Source organism: Callionymus lyra, chromosome 13 (genome assembly GCF_982586985.1).
Source record: "Callionymus lyra chromosome 13, fCalLyr1.hap1.1, whole genome shotgun sequence".
Classification (NCBI taxonomy): domain Eukaryota; kingdom Metazoa; phylum Chordata; class Actinopteri; order Syngnathiformes; family Callionymidae; genus Callionymus; species Callionymus lyra.
Window position 1 is genome coordinate 16,422,394 of NC_141830.1, and position 27,413 is coordinate 16,449,806.

Sequence of the window (27,413 nt, forward strand, 5' to 3'; positions counted from 1 at the left end):
AACCAACTTGGCGCGACATCCACATCCCCCCCCCCTGTGTGTGTGTGTGTTTGCTCTGTGACTGATGATTACAAAAATTACAGTTTTATTGTTCCACGGTATTTTTTTTTCCATGCCGTCTGAGGCCGAGCTCATTTTCCATTTGGAAAGACGAGCAGCGGCTGGATTTCCATTTGGTAGATATTTAGCCGGAGTCATCAACATGAAGCGAAAACAATCGGCTTGATTTGAAAACTAGACGTCAGCAGTTTCGAAGTCGAAGTTTACTCTCGCACACTGACCTCCTTAAATACTTTTCTAAACACTTTCCTTTATAGATTTTATTGCTGAACTTTACGGTTACTGGAAACTGCAATAAAATAAACATAAATTTGCCTTTTCGTACATTAATATATTTACTGATAGTAGGTTGAGACAAGCTTTTGCGGCCACAATCTACCGAATCTTAAAGTTTTACTCTGATTTGAAGTCTACGTATAATTGTTGTCGTTCATAATATCGGTTTCTTATCTAACCTAGTCTGTAAAAGGCGATAACAAATAAAAATGACTTACTTATTACTTACTTTGAACATCAGCATCTTCGTATGTCATGATATCAACATGAATATTACACTATGTTGACTTAGGATTTGGGCTGTAGTTCCATTTTTTTTTGCAGATTTTTGTTTGTGAATTGAAGGTATATGAGATGCTGAACTACATAGTGTTTTTTTTCTTTTTAAATTTGGCATGTCTTTGAATGTGAGACACCATTGGTGGATGGATGACTGCTTATTAGCTTAGCATAGTAGCGCTAACGTCCTACACATCACAGCCAATAAAATAAAGGAAGATAAAAACTCAATAGTTTAATAGCATAATAATTATAATTTAAGGTGTCATAGAACCAATTCTTGGACATCATACGGAAGTAAATGGGTGCCATGTGAATTTAAATATGATATTTATCACATCATAAAAATCACGCTTTGGATTTGACACTGATTTTTGTTTTTCACAAGTACAATTTTACACTGAATGTATTCAATGCATTGAGACACGCTTCGCTATCTATTTGCCGTCTGTTTTATTTTAAATGCATGAATAAATTCAGTGTGAAGAAAAAGCAGTTTAACGATTCAACGTAAAAATTGCCAATGTAAGAAATGTAATATACGCAAGTAAGTAATAAAAGAAATGATAAAATAAATATTAAATAATATAAAACAATATATATTTGTATTTATTTTAATGTGAATAGTTTCAGTGTAAGAAATTAGGTGTAAATAATTCAGTGTTAACATCCAGGAAACAAGTAGTATAGGAGTAAATATATACCTTCAGACATTGAATTAGAATGAATTAACATCAAAATCAGTCTTTAAATTAAGAAAAGTTAATGTTCAAGTTCTTTTATTTGTCAAATATACATGAATCAAGACATACAGCATAAATGAAATTGTGGTACTCTCAGACCCATGATGCAAAACATGAAGTAGACAATGAAAGGACATTAAAAAATAAAATAAATAATCAACAAAATGAAATCAAATAAGTAATCAACAAAACTTGAATAATCAACTCATAAACAGAATATAAAAAAAACTAAAGTTAATGCACAGGTAGGTGCTGGTTTTCAAAAAACCATCACATATGAAGAATTGTTATTTTTTATGCTGTAAAATTGTTTTAAATGCGTAAAATTGATTGTAATGTTTTTTTAAATAATAAAATTGTATTTAAAATTAAAATGATTACAATTAGTTTGATGCTGTAAATTTCAATGTTAAAAATATATATTAAAAGTTTTATGTTACACATTTACTTTAATAACATAAAAGCCTTGATGAAGTAAATCAATCTATTTAATGAATGATTAGACAGGGGTGCGATGCTTCCATGCGCCTGCAGGTGGCACTGTGAAATAACACACCAGCTCTGCTTCTCTGAAATACTTGAAATACTTAACTTTAATTCCATGTTTGAGCACCGTGTTGAGTCAGGCTTCCCTAGAACTGATCCAACCTGTTTAATGGTGTGATGGTCGTCCCACACACTTCCATTTTCATGGCCCATATACCTGCTCTTACGCTCGGCTAATGGTCGCGGTTTCACGGCAAGAGGCCATAACTGTTACACCGACAATAATGATTCGCTTTACTGTGAGGATGAAAACATTTAGGGTAATTGCTTTTCCCTTAGTGACCAAAATGGAAGATTTGTCAAATGGAAGCTCATAAAAAATGCTGTAGTTGTTTCTCAAAGGTAGCATTTGAACTAACTAACTAATAACTTCATACAGTTATTTTGATGCTATTCTCTTCTTGATGACTTATTGAAATGGCAACTTAATCGTGATATAGAAGAAAATCAATTAAATTAAATGTAAAAAAAGTTGTTTTTCAAATTGAATTCTATAATTAGCTTAGCATTTTGTTAGCACATTAGCCAGGTAGCTATAAACAAGCAACAAACATTGGATGAAACGCTTTCAAAAATATTATTTATGTTTTTTAATTACTGTTTAACATTAGTCAAACTTCCAGAAATAGACTTTAGACTTTCTTTATTGTCCTTGCACAGAAGAACACAGCAACCGTTTAAAAAACGCAGCATAGGGTGATTGTATAAATATTAATATGTTATAAATAGTGCAATATAATATCAACTGAATAAATAAATGTTTTTAAAATGGCATATAATTAATGTATATAAAAGTTTAAATATAAATAAGTAAACAATAGTGCAATATATATATAAATAGTACAAATAAATAACGTTTTAATGAGTGCATTGCTCGAAGTTATATTGCGTTCAGCAGTCTGATGGCCTTATAATAGTTTGTAATATTACAAACAGATTAACCCTATAGTAATATACTTTTAAAAAGTTGCATTTAAAAAAAGGAAATTCATGTCAAAAACACATATATCAATATAGATATTTTCCTGTTTCTCTAAATGGCTGACGCCACTCAAACTCAAGATGAGGAAGTCGAGATTGATCCAAAGTCTGATGGAGGAACCGAAAAAGGAAGAACGTCACATCCTGTCTGCTGACCTGGAATTGATCAAAGATCCTAAAGGTGACGTGGTCGCTGACGCATCACCGTCCAGAACGTGCGCCTCATCCCAAAACTCCCATCCCTGGTATTTATAGCGAGAGCCTCGCGCTCGGCCATTTGTTCCGGAGAATTTTCCGCAGCGGTGCTTAAAGAAACAAATAGTCAGCACGGAGGCGTTATTAATCAGGACCCGCTGGCCCAGCTCGATACATCTCGGGCCCGCCAGTGTGTCTGGGTTGGAAAAAGAAAAGCGGGCCACAGAGATGGACGTTTCCTCAAGCATTTCAATTGATGAATAAAACATGGCTGCTTGGTACCAGAGTTGATATGGATCACTGGACGTATTTCTCGCCACCACGTTTGTGGAAAATAGTTGTTTGGATTGATGCGAATGTCAAAAGGTCGCAGCTTTGATTGACGATCCTTTGTTCGGGCTTGAAATCACATCAGCCGCATATAATGCACAACATAAGCCCGGAGACCTAATTTCACGTCTGTTATTTATGGCCGACACTAACAACAGTCGAACAGCAAGTTGCAAACAGTTGAAACGGTCTTAGAGCTCTGAACAGTTTTTAAACCATTGCTGCGATTCACAGAGGGCTAAGAGGGGGATGAAACTCAGAGTCTTCTAGATGACGGAGAAGCTGTGTTTTTGGTTTGGAGCGTGACTGGGCAAGAACAACAGAGCCTGGAACCTTCCTGAAGTCTGACCGATGTTACATCAGCAGAGTGATTAAAGGGGAGGATTTAAATGGCAGCTAATGGCAGTAACACCTTCGTCTAAAATCTACAAATAATAAAAAATGTAGGACAACCTCCTGAACAGGATCCAAAAAGAGTAAAGTGAGTGCGAAGGCATTTCAAGGGTAGCAAGGCTTGTGGCAAGATAACTTATAAGCTATACTGATGAAGATCAAGAATGTGCTTCTTCTGGTGCTTTATAGATCTACATCACATTATTCATTCATTCATTGACAACCGCTTTATCCCAGGGTCGGGGTCGCGGGAGTCTTGAGCCTATCCCAGTATCATAGGGCGAGAGGCAGTGGACACCCTGGACAGGAAGCCAGTCTGTCGCAGGTCACACAAGACAGACAACCATTCACACACACTCTCATACCTATGGATTATTTCCAAAGGTTTCAATCAACCTCTGTATGTTTTTGGACTGTGGTAGAAAACTGGAGTGCCCGGAGTAAACCCATGCAACACAGGGAGAACATGCAAACTCCTAGATCACATTATCGTCGACAAAATATAATCATCTTTCTCCATTAGAAACCAACACTTTCAAATTGTTCTTTTTGTTATCTTTCGATTATATTTTCTGTAGTGAGGAGCTGATGAACCTTCATGAAGCAGTGTCATGCTGTTTAGAGGTCAGTAGGTGACCCCATCAGTTTAAAAACAAAGCTCAAGGGTCTGTCATCACACCAACCAGTTGTAGTTTCCCTCGCATGTGAATGATTGTGCGTCTGTACACGCAGGATCTGTGGCGGCCTGATGCCGAATGTCAGCGTTGCATTATTAAAGAACAATCCCGCAATGACGGCTCCGCTTTGAAATGCTATTCAGCATTTGGACGACAGGAGTTTGTGAGACAAAATATGCAGGAGGGGGGGGAATAACAAACTTCACTGAAGCGGTAGGAATGCAAAACTGCTCATTTTCCGAGGAAATTGTCCGTGTTTTGATTTTCCGTTGGGGACTGTATTTCCTCGCCCATCTATCCTTTTGATAAACTGTGCTGTCAACGGCTGCCTCGTGCAGCCTGGATGACTGGACGCGTGCATAACTCTGCCGTCTGAAAAACACAGGCCTGATGTGTCTATTAAGTCGTTAAATATGGCCGCGGCTGGTGTTTCATTTTCCAAAAGGAATCTCCGTAGGCATTTGAATAATGCATTTCGCCGTCCAAGATATGAACCAAGTGTCGTTTGCGAGGCCACAGGGGCGGGATCCGAGGCTTCATTATGTGCGGATGCCGAGTCAGCACAAAGCTCTCCGCAAAATGTGCTTTTGGATAAATAACTGAGCGTCGGATCTGTGATCACACTGAGGTTAAAATCATTGAAGGTTTTTGACTTCAGGAACCATAAAGATGATGCTCTGGTCTCGTTTAAAAACACACTTTTATTAGCCCAGTCTTTTTATCCTTACCTAATGTATTTTTTTTTTTTAATGTTGCTGTGTGTGAATTTTAGATTTAACTCAATTTTATGTTCTCTCTCTGGTCCACAAGCACTTTGTGAATGCACGCTATAAAGTTGGCGATGACAAGGCAGATACAAATGAATTGGACCGAGGCCCCTTAACAGTTGGATTAGGGCCATAACTTGCGGGACTGAATAGGTTCTTGATGTTGTTCATCGGTGTGTTATATGGATGAAAAACCTGAATAAGCGCCAAATAGGATGTCATGCTGGTGCAACTAAACACAGCGGGTATACTGTACTCGAAGCACTTGGAAGAATCTATTCAGTACAGTGATGACACGCAACTGTTTATATGGGTCGAGTTTTTGGTGCCATTCCAGGTGCCGAAAATGTAGTTAGATCCTTAACTTATGTTTCTGACAGTCATAGTATAAATATGCACTTGTTTTTCTTATTTTGAGAAGAAATTTCACATGTCAGGAAAGTCCTACAAATAATTTAAACATTTGACTTAACGTTCTCTCTTTTTTTAAATTAGTTTTTTTTAATGTGAATTAATATCATCATGAAAATCATGCCCTTGATACTATACTTCTATATAATAAAAACTTCTTTACTGTTATACTTAAGATTTTATTTTTTGTCTCTTCTTTCTTTTTCTACTGATCTTTATCATTTATATGTTTATTCTTTAATATTATTGGCCTTTGAGTGTGTGCTACACATGTTTCAGAATTTACGACAAAACTACCTTGTATCTATCATGATTCATGTGCCATCATTTCATCATTAAAGCTGACATTTCCCGGGTGTTATTTTAAGTTGCATCACAGCCTGCAAATGCATCACTTAAACCTAATGTCAAACACATTTATTTAGATTTATTTGCACTTTTGGGTCCTTATATAGGGTCTGTAAGCTTAACCTCACAATCCTGTAACACGTCTTTCATTCAACCTTAATGGTGGTAAGTTAAGAAAATTCTCATACTGAATGCTATGCTATGCTATGCTATGCTATGCTATGCTAGCTGTCATTGACTGTGGGGAAATATATCACCCCATAACAATTGGTTGAATCCATATTTTGAAGAGGAATTTCGGTAACAAACCTGTAACTTAAAATATTAAATTTAAGACTTTTTTCTTACAGATGAGCGTTTAAATTGAAGTCTAATAAATGTATGCATCATGTGAATAAATATTTTCATTAAGCAGATAAGTAAAACATAATCAGAGATTTACGTGTATTTATTTTAATACATTTCACATTTCCCTGTCAATTTAATGTTACAAATGATAAGTTTGATAAATGTGTCTTTTTCATTTACATAAGTTAAATAAAAATACACTAAGAGTTACTGGCTGACTGTAGACTGGAAGCGCTCACGATATTTAAGTGTTTCCTGGCTGCGTAGCATATTAGCCTTTAAGCTTCTGCTACAAACAAGCTTAATTAATTTAATTTTTCGGAACATTTCCTCTTGTCGATATGTCACAACAAGATGGACGTTAGAGACGAGATGTAAGGAGATATTTGGATAGTTTTACGTTGGTCATTTTGGACGAAGATGAAGACACCTGAGCTCCTCAAGCAATAGCTTAAACAGGAGAAAGAGAGACATCTAGTGTACTCTGAAAATAGGTCTTCATTAACTCTCTAAGAGAGGGAAAACATATTGTGAGGGTATATTCAAATGATTATAATATATGCAAACTGGAAATAAAAAGTGTATGTACGTGTTCTGACCCGGAGGTAAGTTATGTTCAGACTCGTGTCATAAACACGTCTAGACTACGCCATCTCCCTCCAGGTCTGTTCGCCTGCTTGTGCAATCATCCAGAATTCAGCAGCTAAACTGGTCTTCAACCAGCTCAAATTCTCTCTCGCTACACCGATCCTCCCCTCCCTTCAGGGCTGCTTCCAATTTTACATATCTTAACTTTGCAGTCTAGCTTCTTGTAGCCTCTTAAGTCTGTCAAAAAGGCCAAACGTACCAAAAGCCAACCAGATTGGCAGATTAACTCCAAATGATTAATATACCCAAGTATCACATGAATCACAGAATTTATAATTTTATGTTTAGTTCATCTAACTTCAAACACTGTGGCCAGTCATCCAGCAGACAGGAAGACAATAGAAATCATGAAGATAAGCAGTAGCTTTTGGTGTTGTCTGTTCAGTAATTAATGGCGTGCATTGAAAGTGTTGACACTTTGCTTTTTTCCTCCGTAGGATATTGCTTTGCAGGCTCTTCGATAATGGCCAACAGACTGTCCCATCTATCTTATTTAAACCCTGGAAAAACCTTTTGTTTACTCCACAGATTCAATCTTGCTTATGCAAACAGTATGTAAATAAAAAAAAAAAATTTAAACAAAAGGTTGTTGCCCTAAGTTCAAAACGAACTCGATGTGGCTTCATGTTGTAAAAAATGCATGGACGTATCAAAAAGCAAATTAATGAGGGTTATATTGACCCAACATTGAATTTTAAATCAGCTTATAGGATTAGGATACATCACCGTGGCAACCAAGAAACCCTGCATATACTTAGAGCTCATGCTCAGGCTGTAAAATAGGTCAAAGTATTGAGATATTGGCCAACAGTAGCGAGGGAGTGTGCAGTCTGTAAAAGAAAGCCAGCTCAACTATTTGGACTGTAACATTGTTTTGCACCCTGTTTCAATCACGCTTTTATAATGTTGTAATTTTGTTTTTTCTGCTTTGTAATTGCTAAATGAACCTGTATAGATATTAAGAATATTGTGTTTGTGCTTTGTCCAAAGCAGTGTGATTATTCTGCCATTTCAGGGGTCTTAGCTTTTCGAGCTAACCAACAAAATCTTGAATTTGATTGTAAACTGTGATGATTGATTCTGTCACGTGAAATTGTGTCTGAACTGCATCAAAGAACGCATAAGGTGTGGCAGAATTATTTTCACAGCAATAGCATAAAAGCTAATGCTAATGTTAAAGCTACTTTATTATGACGGTCACTATAAGCTATAAGAAGCTGATGAAGCTTCATGAAGCAGTGTCATGTTGTTTAGAGGTCAGTAGGTGGCGCCATCATTTAACAATGATATGAAGTTTCATCTGAACACATTTTTAAAACAAAGGAAAACTGCCATCTAGTGGGCTATTAAAATAATGAAACTATTTCATGAAGCTTCATCAGACCATCACTACTAATTTACAAGGAAAGAAATATATATATTTATATATGTGGTTACTTCAATATGGTTCTTACAAACTACTTCTTGGGTTACATTTGCATAAAGAAATTGCCATCATCATGCGGTACCCTGCTGCAACTGTTAAGGATCAGAACAGGCTGCAGCCCATTCTGTCAGGAAATCGTCACCTTCAATTTCTCCAAGTATTCAGGGTTGACCTTTTCCTTTTCTTCCCTTTTATTTGTGCCTGAAAAACACAGAAGTGAAGCTCAATACCCAGATGTGAAGATAAGATCTACACTCTTATCTGTGGCTGTGGTACACCTCCACCAGACCTCCTATGTAAAGCGACTTTTAACAAAAAGAGAAATCAGATTTATTTTTGATTTGAGATTCTGTTCAAGTGAGACTAATCCACAATTTCTTCGTAGCTCCAAACTCTTGTTTCAGTTCCTCATCAATCATGTTCCAGCTTCAAAGTGATTATAAGTTTCTCCAAAACTTCCACTCACCCCCTGCAGCTTTTTCATAACACAGCACTATTTTTGCAGAGTTTTTCACTTTCAAAAGGGGCTCAATGAAATAAAAAAGGCACATTTTCAGCACAATACAGTAATGTATAACCTGATTTAGCACCAGCAGAAACATCAAGAGCTACCTTGAAGTGAGAAGAAAGTAGAAACGGATGTCCTCGCTGTCCAGACTCCTTTGTTTCAGACATTTTGCAATGCAGGCATTTCTGACAGATTCATTTGTGTGGCTTCAGAGCGACGCAGTGTCTTGATTAATGCCTTCAAAAAACAGAGACTTCTATTACCTGTCAACACACTAACATGGAGGCACAAGTTATCCGAGACATAATTGTGCAACAGCCATGAGATTAATAACACACTCAACCTCAAAAGGACCAAAACATCTGGAAGATAGCTTCCAGGTCTTGTCTGGGATCGGGAGGTCCTTAGTTGACAACCAGACTCTCTAACCTTGCTTGTATTCAGGAGCAGGAGTCTGGTGGTGGTCTACCAGGGGGGGTTGGTAACCGACAGCTGCCATGAATGGTGACGTAACAGTGGTGGAGGAAGTCAGGGTGTTGTGGGCGTGTTCAGCCGAGGGCAAATGTACCAGGATGCGTGATGCTCACTTGAGTTCATCTTCCAGGTCCTGGTTGACGCATTCTGTTCAAGGCTTTACAGGAGGACCATGATTTTTTAAGAACTCGGGGAGGAGCTCCAAATCAGGGGGTGTAACCAGAGCCTTAAGCCGCCATTAAACAAAGTAAGACTAAAGGCATCCAAAAGAAATATTGGAATTGGCTGGGTTCACAATGATGGCCAACTGACTAAACATGTCAGAGCTCAAGATGGACCACCTGGCAAAGGCCCTAAATCTAGTATTGAATTTGATCTTAGGCATTACAAACAAAAAACCTTTTCCCACAAATGTCTCCATCTAAAAGATAAATGAGAATTTTACACTCCCCATTCTGCACTTCTACATATCGACTTGAGCGAAAATCAGAGCTAATTGAAAAAGCCTGACGGCAGCCCTGACTCTGCTGTTTTGTCAAATGAGGAACAATCGATTGGCAAGAATGATCAGCAAGATTTTATACCTCATTACTGTGCTATATAGGTGTTTATTGTTTTTATTATTCCCAACGTTTTCATTAGTTAGAGGGAATCTTGCCAGTGCAAGTCAAGAAACAAGCAACATTTTCATCCGTGAACGTCAACTATTCCATTTTAGAAGCTGACCCTGAGGTCGTTCTTTTTGCAAAGAAAGCATTGAATGACGACTCACTTAGTGACGCGCTGATTTATTAACTGATGATTTACCTCAAAGCCCCTCAATATTATGCCTGAAATATTTCTGGTCTTGAATTACTCCAGCAGCTTCAATGAAATGTTAGAGGCATTTTCTGACACAGAATTTTCCAACAAAGAATTGAAAATCACACGTCTGCTTCCTGACAATGCAGTAGAGAAGGGTTGGGGGTGAGGTGTAGACACAGGGGTATTATGTAGCTTCTGGGCAGAGTTTTATGAGCGTTGTACCCTTTTAAACAACTTGGAAAGTGCCTTTTTTCAAGCCTGATTACTTTGCTACATGGAAATCAATTGGGAGAATTCTTCTAAAAGGATTTCAGCATTGCCTCCTTTTCTTAAGGAAGTGCTATATGGAGCCGTGCACAGTGACCTGAAGAAGAGCTTCCTTCAGTTTGTAGGCTCACAAGAGCATGATGTTCTCAGGCATGCATTGAATGATTTTAATGACCTTCTAGAATTACTAGACCGGTATGAATGTAGGAAAAGAGTCACTGCTGACCCCTCGTTCAGAGGATGAATTCTCCCACAAGGAAGTTGTGCAGAAATCAAAGTTTGTGATCTACTGGTAAAGGGACATCCCACAGCAACAGAATAATCTCAATTCTGGAGAGCTGGCCAACATGTATAGTGAGCTCAAACCTACCTCGAAAAAAGTAGTAGAGATCTTAAACTTCCCAACTGGAATGACAGACCATCTGAAAAGGTATGTCAGGGAACTCAATGAGGACTTGTGATTATGCACTGGCTCTGATTTGTTGCTCTCTAGTGTTATTGAGGTTGAGTCCTTCATTCAGACCAGTTACACAAGAAGTACCATCGGATGTACATGTGGGATACTCTCAGGAGTCCATTTTCCATTCCTGGGTCGGCTCACACTCGCTGTGGACAGATGTGTGTCACTGTGTTTATAAAGTAGTTTGCGATTGCTTTAGGGTCACTGTTGTTGACGACTTAATCTGTCAATGCGACCATTTATTCCAATGCTATAAGCCTTGAGTTTATCATGGGAGTCCATATGCCACAGTGCATTTGGCCCCTTACAGTTGAACTGAAGATGTCTTGAGGATCATTGACATTGTTTCCTGAGAAGGAAGGAATTTGAACTGAACATAGATTTATAAAAATATGATAAAACTGAAGTTGAGCAGCCAGCTATTCTCCCATGAAAGAGAGGATTTCTTCAAAGTCCGTCTGGTTCTTTTCTTTTGCGGAATAGACACCTGTCTCCTGCATATTCTTTTTTGAAGTCTGTAAACTGATGATAATTTGGTGCTGATGTTCCAAAAGGTTGAGGATTTCCTCATTTTTGCTCATTTTGGCGGAGGTGTTCTTATTTTAAAACGACTTTTGGGCGAGAAGAGAGTACAAGATGGCTCCCCCTGCAGTTTGCCTACCAAGATGACATTGGTCCGTGTCCTTCCTGAAGGTGACTTTAGGCTATGTGAGGCTTATGTTCTTTGCTTTTAATACCATAAAGCCACTCCCACAGAAGGAGAAACTGGTGAAGATCGACGCGGATCCTAGTTTCACCTACTTGATTCACGACTACCTCACTGTACGGTTATAATATGTCAGGTTAGAGAACAGTGTGTCTGGAACTGTTGTGAGCAATACAGGGGCACCACAGGGTACCGTTCTGTCCCCCTTTCTTTTCACAATGTAAGTAAGTAAGTAACACTGAAGACTTTGAACACAACTCTGCAACATGCTATATACAAAAGTATTCTTTGGTGTGGCATGTGTGAAGGGTGGGCATGAGGTGGAGTAAAGGAATTTAGTGGCTGCTTTCACAGACTGGAGCGAGAGAAATCCTTAATACGTCCGAGTCCATGTAGATGATCATTGACTTTCGCAGGAGTCCCTCCCTTCAGCTGGACACCGTAAATGGACAGGTCATTGAAGTAGTCCAGTCACACAAGTACCTGGGAGTCCACCTGGATCGTGGACTGGATTCGTCCGCTCAGGCGAATGCAGTGGACAGGAATGGTCTGAGCAGACGCTTCTTTTCATTCAGTCTGCCGTCACTATGGCAACTCAGAAGAATAACCTGCAGCAAAAGGCTCCTCTCCATGCACTGCAGAATGGAACGTTTTAAGACATCCTCTGTTACTTTTGCCATAAGATGCAGAGATTCTGCCAATAGATCTCTCCCTCATGCTTAACATGCACGTTTACTATTTCTAAGTTTATATGTTTTTTGTTTATATGCATATATTGTATTTATGTATTTATTTGATCGTTTCACATGTATTTATGGATGCTTGTATAGATGGACGTGTTATCACTGCTGGACAATATAATTTCTCCTTCAGAGAATCAATAAGGTCTTTATCTATCTATCTTTATTCTCGTAATAAATGCATTCTGTATGACTTTAGTCTCGCAGTTTTCCTTTGACTTTAATCTCGTAATGAATGCATGTTATATGACTTTAATCTCGGAATACATTTTCTTTCAATCTTTAAATGGTTCTAATACTCCATTATGTATGTCACTGTACAATTAATCATTTATCATCATGTATTTATATTGTATACGTTTGCCGCGCATCATTTTCCTCAAAATATGTATCATAATAAACACTAGATGGTGCAATTATGCAAACTTTGGGAAGCTCTGAGACGCAACAAGCTGTTAAAAACTGATTTTTGACTAGTAAGTAAGTAAGTAAGTAGTCACAAAGCGCTTTAACAATCAAAACAATACTCAAAACAGTACATACTTCAAAGATCAAGACAACACCGAGAACAACACAGGAGTTCGAGAAATTCAAGGAAAAGCCTGAACAAATAGAAACGTCTTAAGATGTTTCTTAAAGGAGTCAGTAGACTCCATCAAGCGCAAAGAGAGAGGAAGATTATCTCAATAACTTGCACTTCTGAAACCGACTATTTACTGATGACATCGCACTATTAAGTCATTTCTAATATCATATCAAGGTCATGAAAAAAAAACATGTCATATTTCTAAACAGGTTTTCTCATATGGAGCACATATCATTCATGACTAAGTAGTGAAGTTTTTTTTCTTACTGAAATGTAACTCCTGGTCATCATCAATTATTGAAAGACGTTCATGCATGGGTTGGGTAATACTTTTTTTTTTATAGGTCATTTCTGTCTTACATAATACGAGTTAATAAATACTCCTCGACTTTGTTTTTGCATTTGGTTTAGGTGTGTTTTTTTGGGACAAAGATGAAGACAACTCGTCTATACATTAAGTAAGTAAGTAAATAAGTAATTTTTATTTGTATTGCGCTTTTCCAGACCAGAGTCACAAAGCGCTTAAACAATCAAAACAATATTCAATAAAAGTATATACTTTAAAGGTCAAGATAAAACTGATAACACAACAGGAGTTCCAGAAAATCAAGGAAAAGCCTGAACAAATAAAAACGTCTTAAGATGTTTCTTAAAGGAGTCAGTAGACTAAATTAAACATTAAAATGGACTCTCATTTTTTGCCTATAACTATAACTATAAAAATGAATGCATGAGTAGAATTTAAATATTTACTCTTAATTGTTCATTCTTATATTTGACATTTGTTTATGTATGCTGTTTTTAGGTAACAGCAACACGGAGCACGTTTGTTTATTGCGTTTTTTTCGAGACAATCTTGGTTAAAAGACGCCGGGTCACCCCTTTGGCTGCGCTCGATATATATTCCCAGTCCCCCGTCAATCGGCTTAACAGTATTGTGATAAGCTTCCGTGAATATCCATCTAGAATCACGACCAGCCCACCGGATTGTCTCCCTCTCTCTCTCTCTCTCAACCCCCTCCTCCTCTTTTCTCTCCATCTCTCCAGCCCTCCTCCTCCTTCTCTTCCACGGCGGAGCGGCACAAGCGCACACTGCAGGCGGGGAGAGAGAGCGCACTCGGCGGGCAGCGGCGGCGGATATTTCACCGGCGCGACAAAACGCGGAAAAGGCGTGGATATCACCGTGGATTTTTTTTTACCTCAAGCATTGAACTTCGCGTGGGACAATATAAACCAATTCTCCAGTTGTTTTTTTCCCCAGGATCGTCACACGGGGCGACATGAATAACACGGTCCGGCTCAGTCGCTTCAGCTGCGGGTGGATGTGAAGCTTCGGATCCAGAAAGAACGCAGACAGATGCGGATGTGATGTGTGTTTTTTTGTGGGCTGGAGCTGGAGCTGGAGGTTTTTTTTGGGGGGTGATCGTCGGTGTTGACGTGTGTTGAGGGGGGGGAATGATGATGATGATGCAGCGAGACGCAACTTTCTCCTGGATTACTGGTTCTCTCGTGGAAGTCAACGGGCGTCACATAAAAGCGTTTGTTTACTGATCGCGAATCCAAAGATCGAGGATCCAATCGATGGTGAGATAAGACAGCTCGGTGGTGTCACGGGGGTGTGTTTTCAGTCCCTCGTATCTCCTTTTTTTTTTTTCTTTCCCACACACACACACACACACATGAGCCCACGCAGCTGAGAGGCGATCAGTACCACAGGATCCTGTTCTTAAAAAACAAAAAAGTTCCCGATGGTGTTCCGAAAGTTACCCGGGGTGTCCGCCTCGGGCATGGGTCTGCGTCTGTCCCAGAAGTTCGTCTTCTTGCTCTTCCTCTCCGGGTTGGTGACCCTGTGCTTCGGGGCCCTTTTTTTCCTGCCGGACTCGGTGCGCCTCAAACGCATCTTCTTGTCCAAGACGGAGACGCAGCCGGTGACGGTGGGCTCGGAGAACGACGCCAAAGAGCATTTGAAGAAACCCCAACAAGAGCAGGACCACCTTCGCATGACCCCGGCCAAAGGTGTTGAGACCAAGCCCAGGAGCCTCAAGCCGCCCGTCACTCACCCGGGGACCGAGGGCGGGGACGCCCAGGAGGACCTGTCTGTGAAGTCGGACGTGGTGGTCTCCACGGACCACCATGTCGCCAGTTTGGATACTTACAAGAAGTTTGAGAAGTGTTTGCTGAAGCCGGCTCTGGGGGGAGATCACGGGAAACCAAGCGACCCCCAGACCAATGAGCGGAGGGAGAAAGTCAAAGAGGTGAGTGAGACCTAACCTGTCTTTGAGAGACTAGTCGGTTGTACATGGACGAGGAGATGTTAAGGTGGTCTCCAGCTTCAGTCCTGGAAGAAAAAAAAATCTCACCCTGCAAATATAAACTCTGTGAATCCATGTTGGCTCATTCTAGGAAGCTCTTGCTATTATTTATTTTTAAATAATCTAATCTCCTGAGCCACAAAGCTGTTGTGATCCATGTCTCAATTTTAAAAAAATCAGATTTACAATCCAGACAAGATGCAGCAGGTCTTGAACTTTGGTTCTTTTGTGCAGCGCCGGAATACTTTCAAAACAGGCTTTGCTCTTGCTTTGCTTCTTGTGCCCAAAATAGTTTATAATGTTCTGTTTGTTACAATTTATCTTATAAAAAAGAAGTATCTCAAAAATCATGTTTTGAAAACAGACGTATTTGTTATAAAACAAAAATGATTTTCCTTTTATTAAAAACACGTTTTTAATTTTACATTTTTAGATTGTATGTGCTTGTTATTGCATTTACAATTGCCATGTTATTTTTACCAATCAAAGACAAATCTATTTACTTTATATTAAAGTCTAAAAAACAATTATACACAACCGTTTCTCTATCTGTCATGCGTTGTAAAAAGGTAGGGTTAAGTGTATCGGAGCCTATCTACCAAAAAGAACAAAAATAATCAAATTTCCTGTTTGTGAGCATGGCTCCTGCAAGGTTTTGAATGACATCATCAGCTTTCTGAAGTAGTTGTTCTTTAATATCCATGTGTTTTACGTGCGGGTATGAAAAGCCGCAGGTTTAAATCATGATTTTGACATTAGAAATTATGTTTCAACACAACTAAATTATAGTTTAATATCTTGATCATTATGCGATTGTTGAAAAAGCACATTTTCTATTTAGCCACACAGGCGGTGGAATACAGAGATAAAGTCTATCTGCAGAGAGAAGACAAAAATAATCTGTGTCAATCATTCACACAACCCGCGTGACTTACAAAGACGGCCTCGCACTGTTAAAATAGTGATCAAAAGAGACTTTATCATCCGAATATTGATTAATTCAGTCTGATATGGGAGGTTACAAACCTTCAGTTGTTTTCGTCAGTGCTTCACTTAAGCCCGGGATTTCAGGAATCATTACGTTGACTGACAACCGTCCCCGCCACAATCAGTATTCTCACACACATTACTTACAAGTGCACACTACACTCTACTTCTCTGTGCTCCCTCTGTGTTATTGGATCATTTTGGTCGATTACATTTATTTACATTAACAAATATGGTCGACTAAACGTGTTCTTCGCTCTCAGGGAATGGATCAGACATTATTGCACCAAAGGTTGTGTTGAAAAGAACCCATAGAATGATGTAATATCTAAAAAAATGTTACACATATTAGATGTTTTTAAAACATTCTCACCCGACAAAATCAAAGTAGTGACCAGAAATCTGAAGAAATGATATATTCACAAGTATTTTTTTATACCAATGAAAAACTCAATTATTCTGAAAAGTTATTATTTAAAAAATATTGTAACAAGTTCAAAAGTAAGTAAGTAAGTAAGTCATTTGTATTTACAGTATATAGCGCTTTTCCAGACCATGGTCACACAGAAAAGAGAGTTTTCAGTCTTCTGATCCAAACTGGAAATGTCTCTTGTTGTGCACACACACACACACACACACACACACACACACACACACACACACACACACACACACACACACATACACACACAGGCGAGAGAGAAAGCCACGTCTTCTCTACTTTAAAAACAGAAAGTCAATCTTTCATCTTAAAGTGATAGTTAACCCAAAAATGTAACCTTCACTCACATTCTGATCACCCTCATGGCGACTAAGAGTTTGCATTATTTTCAGAGTAATCTTTTCCTTTTTGAGAGTTAAAGACAAAAAAAGTGTGTTCATTTTAAAGGAGCGACTTGAGCTCAGGTTCATCTTTGTCCTAAAAGACACACATCCAAATACTCCAGTCTTTGATGTAAATGTTGCATTGAAGCCTCGACATGAGGAATTGTTAAAAAAAACAACAATAACATGCTACGCACACAGGAATTACTCTGGATAAATATCACGAGCGCTTCCAGTCTATTGTCTACTGTCTATTTTTATCCGATAATTACCTGCAGCTTCTGCTACAAACTATCTTAAAGTGAACCTAATGTGCTGATTTAAGTGTCTCTTAAATTGATCTACGACCTCTATTATACTCATCAGTATTTTTCTTTTTGCACAAAACTCTCATTTAATAAAAGTATTTACATTAGAAAATAAGCTTAAGCCACGCCCACTTAAAATGCTCCGTTTTGGCTGAGAAGAAATCTTGTCCACTCTGCTCTGATCTCTCACTCCTGAAACTCCCGTTTTGTACATTGATAACGAATAATAAAAATACATTTTTCTGCTTAATGTACATATTACAAAAACACCTAAAGGTAGAAGTAACTCTCACCATTTTTACATAAATATTGATTTTGTTTCACGATTAACATGTAGGTACTTAACTGATTTAGGGATTCCAGGGGAGGACATTTTCACCAGAGTTACGTCAGAATGTATCATTTAACTGTAATGTTGTTTAGCGAGATTTCAGACTTTATTAAGTAATAACTTCAAAACGGAGCAACGTCCTGACCTACTGCATTTTGAAAAATAAGCCAGGAGAGTTGAGGAGAGTTTCACATTAGGTGCCCTTTAAAATACAGACATGTTTTAGTTTTTCCGGTACAATTCCTCCACAAGTATTTAGATGTTTTCAAGTGCTTCTTTTTGGAGGAAGATAAACCTGAGCTCCAGTCCCTACATTAGAATAAACAAACATTTTTGCCTATATCTCTAAAAAGAAACGTATTCCAACCCTTAATCAACACGAGGGTGAGTAGAAAATGACTTTTAGGTGAACTTCCAACTTAAGTCTGATATCATGGATGTGGTCACATGTGAGATGTTTGTTCTAGTCTTGAAAACGTGATGGATTTTTTAAAACTTTTATTTTTTAAAACATGAAGCACACTCCGTAGAGCGATGAGATAATCGTGCATATAATCCACGGCATGACTTCTGCCGTGTATCTGTTAGCAAACCCATGTCACCTCCCGCAATAAGACTCTCTCCCTCAGCTGTGCAAGCTGTGTGTGTCAGCCTTTGTTGAGCCCTGTGGGTCCAATAAGAGCGCCAAGTGTGCACGTCTGCAGATCACACATCTGTAGCCACTTAAGGCGAGTGGATGGAAGGAGGGGGGAAAGAGAGAGCGGGTCAACCATTGGACAACAGATGCGTTTGAGCGTGGTTCGCACGGAGAAGTCTTGTTGTCGCTGTGGGCCCCGGCTCACGCTGCTCACACGCGCTTTAATACCTGGAGGTGATGATGCCCGATGATATCTGAGCTGTCAGAGGATGAGGAAGGGGTCGCTCGCCCTCGCCCGTCGAGCTCGCGCTGACTCATTTTTTCGTTTGATGTCAATGTGACTTTGGCTGCCTGGTGTGTTAAGCTGAGCTCGGCAAAAAGTTCTGCGCCTCAGGGTCATCGTCGGTAAAAAAGTTATAATCCAACCACGCCCAGAAATAGGCCAATTACTGTTGCAGAATACCGATCTACCTACTGAAGGGAAGCGCCTCGATCCGACTGTTCACCGCGTCTGAAACCCGTGTCCCAGAAAAGCTAATAAGACCGAAGACACTGTGAAGCCGCCTCGATAAATACCTTTAACTAGAGAAGAAAATGTATCCCTGAGGCCGAGTAGAAGCTGAACCACTCCGAGGGGAAGACACAGAAAATAAATTGTAAATACTAGTGATAGTAATAGTAATAAAAGCAATGGAAAACACTAAACATTTGTCAAATAATCTGGGATTAAAAAAAACATTATGTAGGAAAAAAGCATTTGCGTAGTCAATATAAAAATAGGAAATAAAGTAAAAATATAAATACTTTACTTTTAAACTGTGTAATATACAATATATTTACATCAATTAAAATTACAATAGGGGGCATAAGAAACTATTATTACCTTTTTAAAACACTGTCCATATTAGATAGTATTATATCTGTTTTCTTTGGCTTTCAAATTATATTTAATTTTTTATCATATTTACTTTATGATTTTTAAATTATATAAAGTTTGAGTCCTAGTAGGTGTATTCAGTTTGTCCATTTTTGTGTTGCAGTTTAACTTGCGGTCTTTAAATGGCAGCACACATTAGACCCACAAAGGAACAATAAAATACCACGACGATGACTGAGGACGAGAGGATACAGTTGAATCCAAGTTCAAGTGTTGGTTTCCAAACAAATTAAAGCAGTTACGACTTTGTCTAGAGTTGTGTGGTCGGTAAAATCTTCAAATATATTCTTCCTACAGTATCGCAATATATCGTATCATTGTCCCTGTATCGTAACAGATACATTCTTGCTAATACAAATCCCTATGTTACATCTATTTATTATTGGGAAACAAATAATATTAGAGTAAAAAATCTTAAAAAGAAAGCAAGATGACTTTTGCTTAACATATTTGAAATATTATATATAGAATAAACACATGCAATTAAATTCTAATGAGAAAAAAACAGTATTTATCAACATTAAAAGATGAAAACGTTTTTAATTAGAGCAACATTTAAAAGACATTGTTCATAACTTCAACTTCAAGCTGTTGATTATTCTCACTGAGTGGGTTGAAATCCCGCTCCATGTCAGTCTGCCCTCTTTGATATCTCATAAGGTTCACTGACCGTTGGTGCTAAGCCTCGAAACATGCCTTTTGTGGTTTGCTGATGTTGCCACAGTTTCCACTCTCAAGTATGCTGGCAGCGCTCCATGTGCCTTTCCCGGATGCATGTGTTCACGATGCCAGCCGCTCCGGCTGACACGCCACGAGTCTCCGCTCGGCCCAGGTTTGCAGATGCGTGTCGTGTTGGCGGAAAACATCCATCAGCAGTTTGACTAAGAGCAGTCGTGGAGCCCCCTCTGTAAGCCCATCAGGATTCAGACCTGGTTTTTCTGGCTGTGTGAATGAGCTACGATGACCCGCGGGTTATGCAGAGCTAATATTTGATATCATAACTTCAGAGAAGTAGGAGGGCGGGGGTGCTCCTTTACTCTGTGGTTATCAGCAAACACTGCCAAGTGACTCAGGAGCTGTTAAACTGTTACCAGAAAATCAATAACATGTCCCTGAATGGCCTTTCAATAACCAAAATGTTTATTAAAGCCACTGTTGGTTCTGCAAAATGAAAATTCACCTGAAATTGGGTGAAGAAGATAGAATATTTGCTCAACCTAGTTGAAGGATTTTCCCTAAAACTCATTTTATGTATTTGTTTTATAAACTCAAGACATGACATCTGTACCCATGGACATGAGTTGTCATTATATACGTCACATAAACGTTGTTGTCATACCACAAGCTCCATTAAGCACTTCAGTTGAAGCTACACACTCGATTGTTTTACGCCTATAGATTGGTAGATCGGCCTCAAGTGAGGTTCAAGGACAAGGATACAATCAGTGAGTCGTACTTTTGCAATACAATATGACTTCCCTTTTATTGTCTTTTGTAATTATTTCTCCACCTTAGTAATCAGTCCCTGGTGACATTTTATTCCAGGAACTAGCTTGTATGCAAGATAAGAAAAAAAAATTGCTTTAAATACTGAAAACTATTAATTGTTAACTTGAAACATCTTACAAAACTATAAATCTCAGTCTAGTTCTTGGACTTTTTCTTGGGTTCCTGTTTGATCAAATTAACCTGCACCACCAGCGTGACTTGCCTTTAAGGATTGCCTTTGTAATAGGTTGGCAACAAAAGATTTCTATGTGTTTTTGGAAGTGTGTCACAGAATCTCCTTTTTTATTATTAAGCATGCGTTTTATTTTAAACTAAGCATTTGTAAAACGAGTAAAGCATTTGTATTTTAGGTTATGGATTTGTAAATCAAGTTACTCATTGGTAAAGAGTCAGAGTTTACCTTATTTATTTTAAATTACACATTTTGTAAATTTAGTAAAGCATTTCTAAATTGTGTTGCGCATTTTTAAATCGAGTTAAGGATTTGTAGATTGAGTTATTTATTTGTGTACCGAGTTGACAATTTTATATAAATTCTAAATAAAGGATTTGTAAATTCACTTAAACACTGGAAAATTGAGTTTTGCATTTGTTAGTCGAATTACGCATATTTTCTCATTTGCATATTAATTTACGCAGGGGATTCAGTTACACCTTACTTGCATAGTGGTTAAACCTTTCATGAATTTGTGACAGTTTTGACTCAATAATAGTTCCATATATGCCCATCTTAAAAAAGTAAAAGACTAAATATTTGCAGAAGATCAAAGATTCTGCCATTGAGAACCAAGATTCTTGTAGAAGTTAACAGCGGTAGTCGACAGCATAACGACAGTAGATATTTATAACGTTAAACTGGTATTAATTCATTTGTTGATTCGCAAATGTCAGTATGTATAAAATTCATCTTGTTTTTTTTTTACGTGGCTTTAGTTTCCCAGAGCATTAGATGTAAAACCACTAGACTGATCATCAGCTTCATTCCACAAGTTGTCATAATGTTGAACTGCTGAAGTATTTTCAAGTTTTGGTCCCAGTAGTAAAGTATTTTATCTCAGCAGTGAATCAATACACACAAGGTTACTTTAACAGATGTTCACTTCATAACATAGGCTGCTGCCAAATACTTTCTTTTTTTTATTGAGTGTTTGTATTTAGGATCCAGTAGGAACATTTTCTCACCTTGACTGCACTACTGTTGTATGTACAGCAAAGTGATAATTAAGCTTGGATGGTTATTTGTGTTTGTCTTTCTTTTTTGTGTAAAAGTAAATCCCTCTACGCCACGATATCGATGAAATTAATGGGGTGTAACTGGTGCTAGCGTTGGGAAGAAATCTCCAAAAAAAAAGAGTCACAAAAGATTAAACAGCAATTTTCCACTTTACTCCCAAGACGTCTGGTTCATTTGGTTTTCATGTAACACTTGAGTGGAGTAAATCTTCAAGCTGGGGAAACAGTTGTTGCTGCAAACAAACTCAAATCCACACCACAGTCACCAAATCACTGCAGGAAATATTAAAAGTGTGTCCAACCCTCTGTGGAACAAGAGGCTTGTGATCTTTTAAACAAGAACATTGTGTTGCACACTGTCCTACTTTGTATCATGAAAGGTCAGAACTCGAAGTGCACTCTAAAAAAAAGAAAGAAGAAAGCTTTACTAAACAGCGAAAAACTCAGCGGGTCAAGAACTTACTTCCCTGTGTACTGACTTTATATCACAGGGTATAAATGCTTCTGCATACATCAAAGTTAGGGTAGATGTTCTTCAAAACTGTGTAAAAAATATTTCATCATCGATTTTGAGGCGGCTTTTTCGTCGTATATCTTGTCTTGGTCTTGGAGGTCTATGGTTTTCACCTCGTCTTGTCTTTCTCGACAGTTCTCGGCTGTTATGTTGTAGACTAATGGACTGCGATTGGCACGCCTGCTAGCAGCCACTCCGCAGAGCACAGAATGTCAACTCCAATATGATGCTAATGTTCTTTAACTTGAGCTAATTGGGTATACTGTATGTGCTTTTTCTTTTCTGGGTCTTGGTACTGACACTCCGGTCTCTTCTAGACCAAGGGTTATCAAAATGGGGGAGCTAGTGGGGCCTCAGAATATTAGAGGGAAGAGAAAAATAGAATTTATCATATGATATAATAAAATATAATATAATATCAAATATTTCAACCAGTATTATGGAAATATTTTAGGGCTATAATATTGATCATTTGAATTGATTTTTTTTGGGTGAAATGTTGATTTAAATATATCAGAATTATTACATTATGAGTTTGATATTCTTAATACAAAGAATTCAAAATACATTTAATAAATTCATTTTTTTTTTCCAAATTCATAGTCTTTTAAATACAACATGAATGTCTGTGTAGTACTGCCGACATTTTTATGTTTAATTCTATTATTTATTATATTTATTATTGAAGAGTGAATAAAAGGAAAGAAAGAAATTCTTTATATATCGTTAAGCATTTGCTGTGTTTTGCAAGGGGGGGGGGCTTGCCATGGTGGTGTTTGGGAACCCTTGGTTTAGTCTACTAATAATAGGACAGTATTTTTTACAGTACTGCATGTTCCGTCAGGATATTTTTGTATTATTATACTCTATGTTTTGGCCACTATCAGGCTGTGAAGGTAAAGGTGCTCCAGACCAGCGACATACATGGTTGATGGGTCATAAGTTTGAAGCGGCTCTGCAACTACAAGTGCAAATTACCGAGTTTGACATTGAATTAGAAATGTGTGTTTTTCTTTGAACCCAGAGCATTAAATCACAAGTTCTCGTGAAAGCACAATAACTTGGCCAGGTTTGTTTCACTGTGGCAAATCCCTGTAATTTAGATTGGCAGTAAAAGCTTTCCATAACTACAGCTAATGCAGTTGCAGCTTCCATTCTTATCTTAAAAAAAAAAACGAGGAATTGCTCATGAAATGACTTCATTTGGGTGATGACCTGTGAGTGTCGGTAAATTTAATGTTGATCTTAAGCAGCAGCTGAACACGGTGACCCCGCCCCCCCCTTCCTCGAGCCGCCCTCCTGCTGGAAACCAGGTGTGGCGAGTAACCTTCAGCCGAGTTTAGAAAATCGCCTCTCGCTGTGCGAAAGAAAGAACAGGAAGATGAACAAATTCTAAAGAAAAGACTCTCGCTCTCACATGGAGCTCCCACGGAGAACCAACATTAGTGCTCTTCCTTTTTCTCTGCGGATGCTGTGTAAATGTCAACGATTTGTGTTTGGAATTCGAAGCCCCACATTGTCTTTGGTCTGTTAAGGCGGAGCAGCGAGTCGGTGAACCCGGACAGTTATTGATATTTTGCACCCTGAGGCTGAGGCAGATCCCATCAATCCGTCATTACTGCCAGGAATCGATGTTGGCTTTTTGACCACCACACACGACCAACTATTATATGAATTTGCAGATGTTTGGAGTTGGAATTTGGAAGAAGATGTACTTCCTTGGACATTTTCTTCCAAGAGACGGAATCTTGGTTGGGTTTTCATGAACTTCGGACATTTGCAAAGTCGAATAGTCGCAATAAAGAGATTTAATGAATCAAAAATATTTTTTTATTAACATTTTCTGCCATGATTTCTAATGTTAAACACCTTTTTTACAATTCCAAACAAGACACTGCTTCCTACATTCAGACCCTCTGTCTCCAACGCACAATTCCACCCCAAAAAACAACACACTGACAGAAAACTACGGAAACATGCAATCATAACATGTGTTCATTTGAAAAAAAATGCTTACTCAAAAACACCTTGCAAAATTATGTCTCTTCTCGTGGTACAAAAACAAGAAAAAAAAAGTTTTATATGCTTGTCTCTCATTTCATCACCTACATAACCTTTAACATCCCCAAACGTCCTAAAAAGGTTCATATGAATTGAACAGATTATATATATTTAAGAGATTAATGATGAAATGAATGTTGTAGCTGTCAGGGTAAATTAAACTTTTTTAAATGCAAAATTTTGTAATATCGACAACAATTGTAATAAGTTTGACAGGATTTATCAATTGCCTCAATTCGTAAGATACAATGTATTTTCATTGAAATATTTACATTAGAAAATGTTATTAAGCTCCGCCCACTGAAGACATTTCTGCAAATTCTTATTGACCTCAAACACACCCACTCTTCTGTGATTGGTCAAGCATCAAGGTTTGTCACCGCGCGTCATCAATCCACCTCCATTTCTTGCCTCGCTCAGCATTCATCAGCCCCCATGAGACGTGACTGCAGAAGTGTTTAGTGAAAATATTTGATCAAGTTTGGATTCCAACCGACTCGCGGTACCAGTAGCTACTTGCTTTGATAACAGTGGGAATCTCTCGTGCGACTTCAACCCCCAACGGATGCCAACCCGGTTGCTTCCCCAAAACAAACACTTGTATATACTGTCTGCACACGTTCAGCTTGTATGCAATGGTGCGGTGGAAGGACTGCTCAAGAGCATGGTTTAATTGCATGTCGTAAATCACAAGACCTACTCCACCTTAAGTGCACAGTGCCCTTTAGCTGAGCTTTTCTGATCGTCAACACATTTTGCAACCTTATCAAGACTCCAGTTACTTTAATTGCAACTTCCCCTATGCAAACCTTTTTTCTTTTGTCATCCCTCCATTTCCGAAATGACCTCAACAAAATCAATGGCATTCAGCAAATCAGTAACGGAGAGGTAGGAAAAGTCAGAAAGTCATTTTTTATAAAAAAGCTGCACAATAACAAGTCACACGTCCACAAGGCCTCGAGAACAGAAAAGGAAACCACTTTAAGATATGGTGAGAGAAACGAGAAGTGAAAAAGAGGGGGATGGGCTTATGTTGGTCAACATCCTTTTCGCAGTTGTAGTTCGCCTCCAGGCAACTTTTTCGTCTCAGACGACATACATGTGTTTGACCTGTACGAGCCGGGCAATTCTTTGTGGACGTGCAGGAGAGACGTGTTCGTTTCAGTGGGCTCTGCTGCGTAGGTGTTACGAGAGGTTTGTACGCCGGGGGGCACCAGTGGAAGATTAGACCACATCTTGAATGAATAAAAAAGCCTGAAGTGTCTTTTTTTTCTGTCCTTACATGCTTTGCAAAAACAATTCAGGAATTTGCACGATAAATCCAAGTGCACTCTAAACGTCTGAAGCTGCTCACATGTTCCTTATTTGCTCATGACGTGGCCTAGTCAACAGTTAACAGATGTTTTCCTTTTTTTTTGCTGAACCTTGGATTTCTCACTCCTGTGATTTTCTCCTTTTAGATGTTTAAATATTCTATATTTTCATGAAGAGTTTATGCTAATGAAGGATGTGAGCCATGTTTATTTGAACAAAGAAGAAGCCATGATGAAGAGGATACAGATTCAGACGGGAGATAAGATCCAAAACATCAATATATGAATCTAAAGACACTCAATTTGCTTCAACGTTCAGTGTAGTTTTACATCAGTCAACTCTTTCCCTCGTCATCACTATCCAGTCTCTTTTTCCACCCGGATGTTTTGAGCTGCCAGTTCAGGCCTTGGACCCGAAGTTGTCAACATTTTGACCTCCTTCTTGGTAAACAGCAAAGCAAATTGCCGTCAGTTGGCAGGACCTTTTTTTGGCTGCTGCTGTTTGTTTTTCATGAAAGTAAATACCCTTCCCCCCGCCGACCCCAGGATTTCATCAGCTAGATGCACAGAAATCCATTTTGAACTCACAATCCTCCCCTTCTTTCCCTCTGATGTTGCAATAAGGTTCACCAGAGGAACATTTATCTTGAGCTAACAGCATGGCTGACACAATGGGGTCACAGTGTAAATTTACCTCTCAATTGTGGCTCCCTGTGCCCACGAACACACTTCTTCTAGGTTTGGGCACAATATTATGAAAACATATCTTACTTATCACTCAAAAATAATTCTAGTGCTGGTTTAAAAAACAAAAAAAAAAGTGGATTTTATTACGTTTAATGAAGACACTTTTGAAACAATATTTTTTTTTTTATGAATGAGTAACTAGCTCGTAAGAATCATTGCCAAATGTTGTGTTGTAAAATCATTACAAATTAAAACTCATCATAATGTTCCTGATTCTACCATAGCTATGGGCTAATCCATGCTATCTTAAAATTAGCTTCCCTTTAAATGTTTTTTCTTAAGCATTTTGTTCTGCTTAATTAATGTACACTTTTGTACTAAGAAGTGAGTGTGGTTTTTTCTTCTATATACAGTAGTGTATATAAAATACATCACTTATCTTGAAGCTAGCATTACAGCTATGTTTTTTGTTTTTTAACTATGGACTTTTTAAACTAACTACTTATTATTTATTTAATTTTCAAATAGGAATAAAAGATAACAACAAACAAATTTTGCAAAATGCCTTTATTGTTTGGTACATTAATAAATCTTATGTTTCTTGACTAGGTTAGCGAACGTGAAATGAATCGTTATTCAAACAGATTGAAATTAATGGTAATGTTTGTAATGATTAATCAAAATGAAACCAACAATGAATTTTGATTAAAAGTTAAAACGTTGACAGCACTGCTTATAACATTTCTGGAAAAAGTCCATATGTCGGTCAATAATAAGGTTTAACTT

The 27,413-nt window shown here is 38.2% G+C and overlaps 1 protein-coding gene and 1 pseudogene across 2 annotated transcripts in view; both read left to right on the forward strand.

Annotated features, from left to right (window-relative positions):
* The first annotated feature begins 10,284 nt into the window (after window positions 1–10,284).
* LOC148067551 (uncharacterized) lies at window positions 10,285–14,301 on the forward strand (annotated as a pseudogene).
* Window positions 14,047–27,413, forward strand: part of LOC148067552 (mannosyl-oligosaccharide 1,2-alpha-mannosidase IA) — a 158,767-nt gene continuing 145,400 nt past the window's right edge. The window contains exon 1 of one of the 2 annotated variants that reach the window (XM_087806321.1): window positions 14,047–15,228. In XM_087806321.1, coding sequence (XP_087662447.1) covers window positions 14,722–15,228 — 507 coding nt within the window. In that variant the 5' untranslated portion in view covers window positions 14,047–14,721. The remainder of the gene's footprint in view (window positions 15,229–27,413) is intronic. The other variant, XM_087806322.1, reaches the window with a different exon arrangement.